Source organism: Oncorhynchus kisutch, unplaced genomic scaffold (genome assembly GCF_002021735.2).
Source record: "Oncorhynchus kisutch isolate 150728-3 unplaced genomic scaffold, Okis_V2 scaffold4000, whole genome shotgun sequence".
Lineage (NCBI taxonomy): Eukaryota > Metazoa > Chordata > Actinopteri > Salmoniformes > Salmonidae > Oncorhynchus > Oncorhynchus kisutch.
In genome coordinates, this window is record NW_022265945.1 from 266,357 (window position 1) to 277,950 (window position 11,594).

General features: G+C 40.7%; 1 protein-coding gene across 3 annotated transcripts; it reads right to left on the reverse strand.

Moving 5' to 3' along the window:
- Positions 1–861: 861 nt before the first annotated feature.
- Positions 862–8,715, reverse strand: si:ch211-121a2.4 (transmembrane protein 205). 3 transcript variants are annotated; one of them, XM_020499602.2, is made up of 4 exons: positions 8,618–8,715; positions 2,140–2,284; positions 1,874–2,037; positions 862–1,485 (listed from the first exon to the last, which is right to left on the reverse strand). In XM_020499602.2, exons 2-4 carry the CDS (start codon positions 2,237–2,239, stop codon positions 1,183–1,185), a joined length of 567 nt encoding a protein of 188 aa, XP_020355191.1. In that variant the 5' UTR covers positions 2,240–2,284; positions 8,618–8,715; the 3' UTR covers positions 862–1,182. The 3 variants fall into 3 exon arrangements, with proteins under 3 accessions (XP_020355191.1, XP_020355190.1, XP_020355192.1); XM_020499601.2 differs by having other exon boundaries at positions 8,605–8,710; XM_020499603.2 differs by lacking the exon at positions 8,618–8,715 and adding an exon at positions 4,413–4,455.
- Between the last annotated feature and the right edge of the window lie 2,879 nt (positions 8,716–11,594).

Sequence of the window (11,594 nt, forward strand, 5' to 3'; positions counted from 1 at the left end):
GAATAAAATACATCCCTCCATCTCTCCTCTAGTAGAATAAAATACATCCCTCCATCTCCTCTAGTAGAATAAAATACATCCCTCCATCTCTCCTCTAGTAGAATAAAATACATCCCTCCATCTCTCCTAGTTTAATAAAATACATCTCTCCTCTAGTTTAATAAAATACATCCCTCCATCTCTCCTCTAGTAGAATAAAATGCATCCCTCCATCTCTCCTCTAGTAGAATAAAATACATCCCTCCATCTCTCCTCTAGTAGAATAAAATACATCCCTCCATCTCTCCTCTAGTAGAATAAAATACATCCCTCCATCTCTCCTCTAGTAGAATAAAATACATCCCTCCATCTCTCCTCTAGTAGAATAAAATACATCTCTCCTCTAGTAGAATAAAATACATCCCTCCATCTCTCCTCTAGTTTAACAAAATACATCCCTCCATCATTCCTCTAGTTTAATAAAATACATCCCTCCATCTCTCCTCTAGTAGAATAAAATACATCCCATCTCTCCTCTAGTAGAATAAAATACATCCCTCCATCTCTCCTCTAGTAGAATAAAATACATCTCTCCTCTAGTAGAATAAAATACATCTCTCCTCTAGTATAATAAAATACATCCCTCCATCTCTCTCCTAGTTTAAAAAATACATCCCTCCATCTCTCCTCTAGTTTAACAAAATACATCCCTCCATCATTCCTCTAGTTTAATAAAATACATCCCTCCATCTCTCCTCTAGTTTAATAAAATACATCCCCCCATCTCTCCTCTAGTTTAATAAAATACATCCCTCCATCATTCCTCTAGTTTAATAAAATACATCCCCTCCATCATTCCTCTAGTTTAATAAAATACATCCCTCCATCATTCCTCTAGTTTAATAAAATACATCCCTCCATCTCTCCTCTAGTTTAATAAAATACATCCCTCCATCATTCCTCTAGTTTAATAAAATACATCCCCTCCATCGCTCTAGTAGAAGATTAAAATGGCTTGAAAAATAACAAACCTGAGTGTTGCTGGACTTAACCACGGGAGGCTGGTGAGGGTAGGGCGGCTCATAGTAATGTGAATGGTATGAAACCATGATTTTAATGTGTCGATACCATTCACTCCAGCCACCCGTGGACTTACCATCCATATTTCCCCAGCCAATAGATACTGCAGATTTGGTAACTGTGCTATAGTGAAGTAAGGTTCTCTGCTAGGTAGTACAGGCTGTATGCATTGCAGGTAATGCAGCAGATGTTACACAGCGAAGACAACAGTCTGTAAAGCCACAGTCGACCAGACAGACGCCTGTATCTACCGTCTGTCTCACACAGCTTGGCGTAAGCCTCCCTATTGGTAGATAGACCAATGTCCTGGCCCAATCCTTGTGCTTGCTCCATTAGATGCATGTCTTCCATTATCTCTGATGTCATCTGACCGAACCACTGGGCGTTGACCGCTGCTACCGACACACACAGGAAGTATACCCCAATCTACAGCGAGAGAGACAAAGTGTATCAATGTATGAAAGCAGCTGCATAGAGCAATGAGTCCCTGACAAGGTTACAGATCTGGGGGAGAATCTCAATTGCATTCTCGTCTCCTTCTCAAAACCCATTGAGAGAGCCAGAGGTCCCTCCCTTCGGACCTTCTCCAATGGGTTATGAGGTGAGGATTCTCCCACGGTCAGGACTCCTCGTGTACCTGGAAGAATCTGTTGCATACTTCATGTCCTCTCCTTTTCATAACCCATTGGAGGAGAAGGTCTGAAGGGAGGGGCCTCTGGCTTTCTCATCCAATGGGTTTTGAGAAGGAGATGAGTATGCAATTGAAATTTTCCTTGTCATCTAGCAGGGTGGTAGGGTCAAGTGTCCGGGTTACCTGGAAGGCCTCTCTGTCATCTAGCAGGTCTGCAGGGTGGTAGACAGCGAACAGCGTCAGGTTGAGGAAGGCACAGAGAGAGCCCAGGTGAAGGTAGAACGGAACCAGTCTGCTCTGGATCAAACCAAATGTGTGTCTGTTCAGGTGGCTGTCCATCACAAAGCCTGATCAAAAACACACAGGAACCCTATAGGAGTACTGTCCATCATACACACCAACACACACCCTCTCACAGGGTTAAGGGGATCAGAGGTCAAGTTACTTACTTGATATGCAGGTAAACCAGATCTGCATGCCCCAGTAGGTGGACAGCAGCACCAGTTGCAGCAGTTTGGCAGAGAGGCTGGGATCCCCTTCAGTGGTCATTGTCAGTCCAGCTGTCTCCTTCCACCTTTCTCTCTGCCTGGATCCCTGTAAGCAGACACACAGGGTTATTTCTCTCTGACCCTGTCCCCCCACTAAGTCACCAGCAGTAGCAGGTTACTGGACCAGAGGTGAAAGTCTAGTTTCAGAATAACAGCAATGTACAACTAGCTAGCTACTCAACTTAACTCTGTTTCCCTTGTAGCTATAAGAATCCGACTACATGTTAATTACATTCTCTAGTCGGAACGTGGCAATGTCTTGGAAAACGCACCTCAATCCAGTGATGGGAGATGTCTGTACTAATTATGCCAACTGACAAATCAAGATGATTAAAAACGAGGAGCATTACAATGAAACCTTTCCGTCAGTCAGTATTCTAGGCAAGCTAATATTAAAGCAACCAATGCTAGGCTTCGCATTTTCATGGAATCCAATGGGCTGCTAAAGCATTAGCTAGCCTAGCATGCTGATGAAAAAGACAAAACTAGCAGTACTTCAATCTTATCAATTTATTAGAGAATTCTGTTCATTGACCAGTGTTCAACACCATAGTGCCCTCCAAGCTCAGGACCCTGGAACTGAACACCTCCCTCTGCAACTGGATCCTGGACTTCCTAACAGGCCGACCCCCATACAGCGAGGGTAGGCAACAACACATCCGCCATGCTGACCCTCAACACTCCTGTACTCCCCGTTCACTGCATGGCCGCGCACGACTTCAACATCAAGTTTTCTGACAACATGACGGTGGTAGGCCTGATCACCGACGACGATGAGACAGTCTATAGGGAAGTCAGTGACCTGCCAGGACAACAACCTCTCACTCAATGTAGCAAGACAAAGGAGCCGATAATGGACTACAGGAAACAGAGGGTCGAGCATGCCCCCATCCACGGGACTGTAGTGGAGTAGGGTGAGAGCTTCAAGTTCCTCTGTGTCCACATATGTACATATAGCCTCTGGATGAGCGTTTTCCTGTTTGCAAATGGCGGTATACAGCTCATTGAGTGTGGTCTTAGTGCCGGCATCGGTCTGTGGTGGTATGTAGACAGCTATGAAAAATACAGATGAAAACTTTCTAGGTAGATAGAGTATCTCATGCTAAGCTGTTGATCACACTACCTCAGACAGGCAAAACCTTGAGACTTCCTTAGATATCGTGCACCAGCTGTTGTTTACAAATATACATAGACCGTCATCCGTTGTCTTCCCAGAGGCTGCTGTTCTATTCTGCCGATGCAGTGTATAACCCGCCAGATGCATGTTATTCATGTCGTTGTTCGGCCATTTCTCAGTGAAACACAAGATATATAAGTGCTTTTAGCATGTCCAATTTATTTTCCAGAGATTGTACGTTGGCCAGTAGTACGGATGGCAAGGGCAGATTAGCCAATCATCTGCAGATCCTCAAGGCACCCCGATCTCTTTCCGCTATATCTTTTCCGTCTCTTATCTCCTGTGAATGACAGGGATGGGGGCCTGTTCAGGTGTCCTGGAGTAAATCCCTCTTGTCTGACTCATTTAAGAGAAATTATTCGTCCAGTTCAAGATGGGTAATCGCAGTTCAGATTTCGATAAGATCTTTTTGTCATAAGAGATGGTCGCAGCAACATTATCTACAAAATAAGTTACAAACAATGCTTAGAAAACAAACAAAATAGCACTGTTGGTTAATTAAGAGCCCATGAAACGGCAGCCATCCTCTCCAACGCCATCTTACACATGTAAATGTAATATGTTTATTTTATTAGCAAACATTTCTAAAAACCTGTTTTTGCTTGTCATTATGGGATCTTGTATATAGATTGATGAGGGGAAAAACAAATAAACGATTTCATCAGTTTTAGAATATGGCTGTAACCTAACAAAATGTTGGAAAATTTCAAGGGGTCTGAATACTTTTCCAAAGGCACTGTACGCTGCTGCTACTGTTCATCTATCCTGTTACATAGTCACTTTATCCCTACCCACAGTACCAGTCAAACCATTCAAGGGTTTTTCTTTATTTTTAATATTTTCTACATTGTAGAATAATAGTGAAGACATCAAAACTATGAAACAACGCAGTAACAGAAAAGTGTTCAGTCAAAATATATTTCAGATTTCAGATTCTTCAAGGTAGACATCCTTTGACAGTTTTGCACACTCTTGGCATTCTCTCAACCAACTTCACCTGGAATGCTTTTCCAACAGTTCCCACATATGCTGAGCCTTTGCTGGCTGCTTTTCCTTCACTCTGCGGTCCAACTCATCCTAAACCATCTCAATTGGGTTGAGGTCGGGTGATTGTGGAGGCCAGGTCATCTGATGCAGCACTCCATCACTCTCCGTCTTATAGTCCTTACACAGCCTGGAGGTGTGTTTGGTCATTGTCCTGTTGAAAAACAAATGATAGTCCCACTAAGACCAAACCAGATAGGATGGCGTATCGCTACAGAATGCTGTGGTAGCCATGCTGGTTAAGTGTGCCTTGAATTCTAATTAAATCACTGACAGTGTCACCAGCAAAGCACCATCACACCTCCACGCTTCACGGTGGGAATCACACATGCAGAGATCATCCGTCACCTACTCTGCATCTCACAAAGACACAGCGGTTGGATCAAAGAATTCTCCAATTTGGACTGATCAGACCAAAGGACAGATTTCCACCTAATGTCCATTGCTCGTGTTTCTTGACCCAAGCAAGTCTCTAATTAGTGGTTTATTTGCAGCAATTCGACCATGACCTGATTCACGCAGTCTCCTCTGAACAGTTGATGTTGAGATGTGTCTGTTACTTGAACTCTGAAGCATTTATTTGAGGTGCAGTTAACTCTAATGATCTTATCCTCTGCAGCATAGTTCTCTGTCTTCCTTTCCTGTGGCGGTCCTCATGAGAGCCAGTTTCATCATAGCACTTGGTTTTTGCAAATACAACTTAAGAATCTTTCAAAGTCCTTGAAATTCTCCAGATTGACTGACCTTCATGTCTTAAACAACCCTTGTGTAGTCTTAACATTCTGTATACTCCCCTTGTCCTAAGGGTAAAAAAAAAAGACCCGCCTTCAATGAACCCCTAAAATAAAGTAGCTTAATTGAATTTTAAATCCCAAATCTATTTTGCATGAAGAAACAACCTGTCATTCTTCAAACTTTTAATATCTGGGTTTTCCCTCTTCACAATGCAGAAAGACTGATTACATGCAGTCTACACCACTTGTTTTTTTTAACACACCTATCAATAGTTCTTTACTAAAGTAGAGGTTTATTATTATTATTGCTTAAGGTACTGCATAGGTGTAAACCTGTGTGCAAGAGACAGCACTTGTATTGCCGAAGAAAGAAGCAGAAATGTGAAAAAGTAGTCTTGATTGCATTTTATTGAAGAGAAACAATAAGTCTAACTTTTTTGGCAACATAGTGATATACTGTACAATGAGGAATTCAACTACAAAATACTAGTCTTCTCACATTAACCATTGCCCCCACCCACAAGGTGTATGAACAATAAATTAGAACAAACTAGATACAAAACAAAAATGTGAACATAAATCAATTAACTCTACTTAGCACATGTAGGAAAGTATGCAAGTGTGCGCATGGACTTTGCAGATGTATTTCTCACATGTGCAGCACATAGTATTTGTTTTACAGTCCTTTGGCTCTCCTTTCTTTGAATATGTGGGGTTACAAGAGCCTTTCCCAGCTGCTCCAGGAACATCCTATTGTTCCACTTATCAGGCATCCAGGTAGGGTTGATCTTGTTCCATATCACGAAGGCATTGAATGAGGACACATCAATGATGTTATGGAAGATGACCAGGGGCATATACTGCCGGACAGGACAGTGACCTTTAGACAAGAGATTACTGTTAGTAATTAGTTTCAGTGTCACAGAAAAATCACTTGAAATCAATGATATTACAGCAATACATAATAAAATTAACAGTGAATCACATTACAGATATGAAAATAAAAATGTACCTCTGAATAGGCCCAGGGTTGTAGAGGTATGGCAGACACTCCACCCACTTCTTATGGCTGCCAGTTTGTCTCTCACACCTTGACTCAAGTTATCAAATTTTAGCATTCTTGAGACCGTGTGAAAGACTGTGGAATCATGGCATGGAAAATCGCCCTTCCACTCTCTGCATCCCAGAGACTACATGTAGCCTCGCCTCGGGACCTATACACACCCGCTAAGATTAGCAGCCCTATGTAGACACGCAGGTCAATCTCATCCATCCTTTGAGTTGTCTCCAATTTTGTCATTTCCAGGATGATTTTTTTCGATGGCTGGTGTGAACATGTAGAATGTTGAGGTAATGTCCTGGGCAACTGCATGCCTTGTGGGCCCTGGGGCCATCCTTATGACATTTGTGCTGCCTTCCTGCCCTGGTTGTCATATGGTGAAAAGGACCATGTTATTTTGCTGTTCTTTGACAAAAATGTATCTTTCAGCTTGGGGGATTTCTCCATCTGAAGATGATGCATTGTGCTCTGGGTTGTATTCTTCCCCATCTTCTTCTTTAGATACCTCTTCTAAACCATTGTTTTCTTGTTTCTCCTGGACATCTGAAGAAAATAAAAATCAGATCTACGACCTGTTGGGCACTGAAACATTGCACTCATGGCTTCAGCAGAGAGAACTGGAGGGACTGTCATCTGCAGCACCTTTATAGCCTCTGACTGCATTCACCATTAGCAAACAATGTTTAGTTAGTCTGAAATTGTCTAAGTTCAATCAGTAGCACACAATCTCAATTTCTCATTGTTGGTGTGTGAATTATTTTATAACTACCGGGACAAAAATGACCCTAAGAATCTTTGTACCCTGGTGGTGTACAGCTTTCATGGAAATATGAACAAAGGCAATGTTTCACTTGTTGTAATGTTGGGGTCACTCTAGGAAAAGTCAACTAATTTCAAGTTGAAAAAATACAATTTAGGGGGTTCTCTCTGCTGTTACACATAGTGGCGGGTCATTTTTTTATACTTAAGACAATAAAAGGGTTAAAGTAATGAATGGACTAATTTCTCTTTGCTAATTTGAGTTTGCCATAATATGGACTTGGTCCTTTACCAAATACCTTCTGTACCACCCCTACCTTGTCACAACACAACTGATTGGCTCAAATGCATTAAGGAAAATTCCACAAATTCACTTTTAACAAGGCAAATCTGTTAATTGAAATTCATTCCAGTTGACTACATCATGAAGTTGGTTGAGAGAATGCCAAGTGTGTGCAAAGCTGTCAAGGCAAAGGGTGGCTACTTTGAATAATCTCACATTTAAAATATATTTAAAATATATTTTGATTTGTTTAACACTTTGGTTATTTCATAGTTTTGATGTCTTCACTATTATTCTACAATGTAGAAAATAGTCTAAAATAAAATAAAAACCCTGTGATGAGTAGGCTATCCACATTTTTGACTGGTGCTGTATACGTTATGTAAAGTTAAATATCGGTACTGGTACCAGTATATATAGCCATGGTATCGTTAGTCATTGTGTATTTATTCCTCATTTTATTTCATATTTTTCCTCTCTGCATTGTTAGGAAGGGCACGTAATTAAGAATTTCACTGTAAATCTGCAGCGGTTGTTTACAAATGAAATTCGTCTCCCTGATCTTGGAAAAGCCGCGTTGTGACTAGAGGGTAATTAAAGTGTAGTCCGATTCTTACGGCTATTTCCCAACAGCTTTACACTGTTGTCCCTTGATTATTTCGACCCCAGAACCATGTGTTGTTGCCATGCTATGTTGTTTTAGGTCTCTATGTAACGTTAGTGGTGCCTCTGGTCGTGATGTGCGTTTTGCCCTATATTTTTTCATTTAATTATATATATATATTTTTTATGTAGGTTTAATCCCCGTCCCCGGAAAAAGGCATTTTTTGTAGGCCGTCATTGTAAATAATAATGTGATCTTAACTGACTTGCCTAGTTAAACATGTGGGTTTTTTAATCCGTCTGACAGCATATAACATGACTAACTAACTGCAGACATACTTAGCCCGCAAACTGGTTACAGCATGCTACATAGTTAGGCAGCTAACGTTAGCCGGCAAGCCATTTGATCAGTGTGGGGTGGGGGGGGGGGACATAACAAGCCAGCTTCAATGTCACCTTCAACGAACTACGTTGGCTAGCTACTTGTTGTCATGTTTCAAAAGAGGTACTGTAGCTGCTAGCGAACTGCTGTCTGCTTGGCAGCTTAGCTAGCCAATGAGAAGTCAAGACAGGCTTGCTAACTAGCCACCTAAATTGTGCAAAGTTGTCTAATCGTGCATAAAGATTTAAATCATTTGTAACCACTGCTTTTCCGGATAACGTCCATTAATCTCTATTTAGGGAATTAATGTTATTTCAACAGCACCTCAAATAGCTACCAGTTTGTTGCAGTCTTGAAAACGACACCTTTCCTTGCTGACTGGAGACAGAGGCGCTCTTCTTCTTCGTTGGAGATGGGTCTGCGGATACGATTTTAAGGTGCACTGCCACCTACTGTACTGAAGTGTGAGGCCAGTCACGGCCAACCTATCTGAATTATTCTTGTTCGTAAAATGAAAATAAATATTAATAATTGCACCACCAACTAACCCTACACCTATACACCACTATTTCATTTAAAAAACTACACTCATTAAGAACCCTCTACCCCATTCCACTACTTTGATGCTATCTGCTCCTGCACCATGCCAACGACCTGGGAGGACAGAACACCATCCCACAACACACCCTGTAACTCTTCTGAAGTCAGATCTCGTTTACCAAAATACTTATCTGCAGTTTCCACCACAACATACATTTTCTGTGATTTACGTTCCATCTCTGCGCACAGTTGATAACCATTACTATGAACGCTAAGAAACCAGCCTTACTGAAGCATGCAGTACCAGTCAAGAGTTTGGACACACCTACTCATTCAAGGGTTTTTCTTTATTTTTTACTATTTTCTACATTGTAGAATAATAGTGAAGACATCAACTATGAAAGAACACATATGGAATCATCTAGTAAGCAAAAAAGTGTTAAACAAATCAAAATATATTTTAACGACCCTGGGCCGCTAAAATATTTTATATTTGAGATTATTCAAAGTAGCCACCCTTCGCCTTGATGACAGATTTTACAGTGTTCGGGAGCTGCCAAGTAGCAAGCCTATATTGGAGTCCAGAATAGCGACACTGTCCTCTGGTGTTTAAATTGGGTTAGGGTTAGGGTATTTATTCTCATAAAGTTCCCCTATAATCTGCCTCATTTTTCTCTGGGTCTCCTGCTGCAATGAGTGAGTCAGTGGTCTATAATGTTTAGAATTACTCAACTGCCTATTCGCCTCTATCAGATACTGGGTTTTATCCAATATAACAATCTTTGATCCTTTATCCGCTGGTTTTATAACTATGTTTGAATTCTTACTTAAGGAATTTAAGGAATTCCGTTCTTGTTTTGTAAGATTATATTTTCCTGCCATATAGAACCTAAATGTACTAAAGGAAGTAGAGTCCCTTTGAATTAAAGTCTGCATCGTATTAGACACTCCCTGTAGCTTAGGCTCCCAGTGTGATGGACCAATAAATGGTACTCTTTGGTTATCAGTATTATAACTAAAATGATCAGGTCATTTTAATTTTCTATGGTAAGTTTGCAGATCCCTCCTGAGCTCCATACGATCTATCTTAGCGGGTGTCGGAATAAACATAAGGCCCTTCTCCAGAAGTTGCTGTTCTGCCGCTGTAAGTCTAAAAGTAATCGATAAATTCAGTACATTAGTGTGCTGGGGAGTAATACCAATACACTCTTCCCCTCTTAATAGTTTAACTGGTCTAGCCAGTAATTTAAAATGTTAACAGCTGTATCTGGTCTCCAATGTATTGGATCATCCTGCATTGTGTGAAATCTACGTTTATTCAGATCCAATAGTTCCCTACAATATTTCTGAATATACTTGTTCAATTGATTCAGTACCTCCTGCTTTCCATGTATGATGGGAACATAAACCTGTACATGAGGAAAAACGTCAGTTCTATTCAGTAGTGGTGTACTGCTGATTCAAGCCGTTAACAAGACCCACTGATAGAACAACCTTCTGTGTGTTTTGCTGTTTCTCCCGCTTGCCTATCACTCCTGCAATATGTCTGAAGGTTGCTCACGGAAAGCTATCTATCTGTGTATAGTGTCAGTAAAACTAGGAATGCGTGCAAGGTTGGATTCCCCAATAAAAACAACGGGCTTTGTAATCTCTAGAACCTGTGATCCAGAAACGGTTTCAGTTTCAGGATCACAGGTTCAAGAACAGTTTCTATCCCTAAACTGTGTCAGTTTCAGGATCACAGGTTCTAGAACAGTTTCTATCCCTAAACTGTATCAGTTTCAGGATCACAGGTTCTACAACAGTTTCTATCCCTAAACCTTTTTTTATTTTAGGATCTTCACACTTTGCATTTTTATTGACGTTCTTATGATAGATTTGACTGTTTAACTTGTATGTACCACAGGAAGTTGGTGGGACCTTAATTGGTGAGGACAGGCTCATGGTAATGGCTGTAGTGGAATATGTGGCATGGTTTCCATGTGTTTGATTCCATTTTCTTCGCTCCGTTCCAGCCATTATGAGCCGTCCTCCCCTCAACAGCCTCCACTGGTATGTACTGACCTGTATGTGAGAGAGCTCCAACAAGGAATTCTAATGTATGTTTTATTATTAATACCTGCAAATGGCAAATAAACTACTTGAACTCCTTATGAATGTCTGCAGCCGACTAGGCTGTTGCCATCTGACAAACGCTGAAAATATTACAGGAATAGTCTGCAAATGTTGATGAAGACTCAAAACAACATGCACTCAAAACACTCAAAACAACATGCAGTCTTTCCCCAAGACTCCCGTGAAGTCATAGTGTGACGTTAAAGTGACATACTGCACTTGTTTTATACTGTTTTAGATGTATCCTCTGTTTAAACATTTAAACTCTTACAATAACACCGATAAAATACCAACGGGATCATTTGTTGTCTTTTATGTTGAAAAACAAGTTGTACAATTGTATATGGATATGGATATATGCTCCATAATGGTACATGGATATATTGTATTTTCATATTAACACTTAAAACAAGAAAAAGCACCTTAATTGTCAATCCAATTTCGTTATGGATTTGACATTGCCTCTCCCAGTTGCAGGTTGATGTTTGTCATGAAGCGAGCCCTGGAGGCAGATTTCCTCTAGATATGCCAGATGTCAAAATTGGCTATATCGTAAACATTTGTGGAAACATATTTAGTTTTATGGTCTTAATTTAAGGTAGGGGTTAGCAGTGTGGTTAGGGTTAAGGATAGGTTTAAAATCCAATGTTATTACTTAG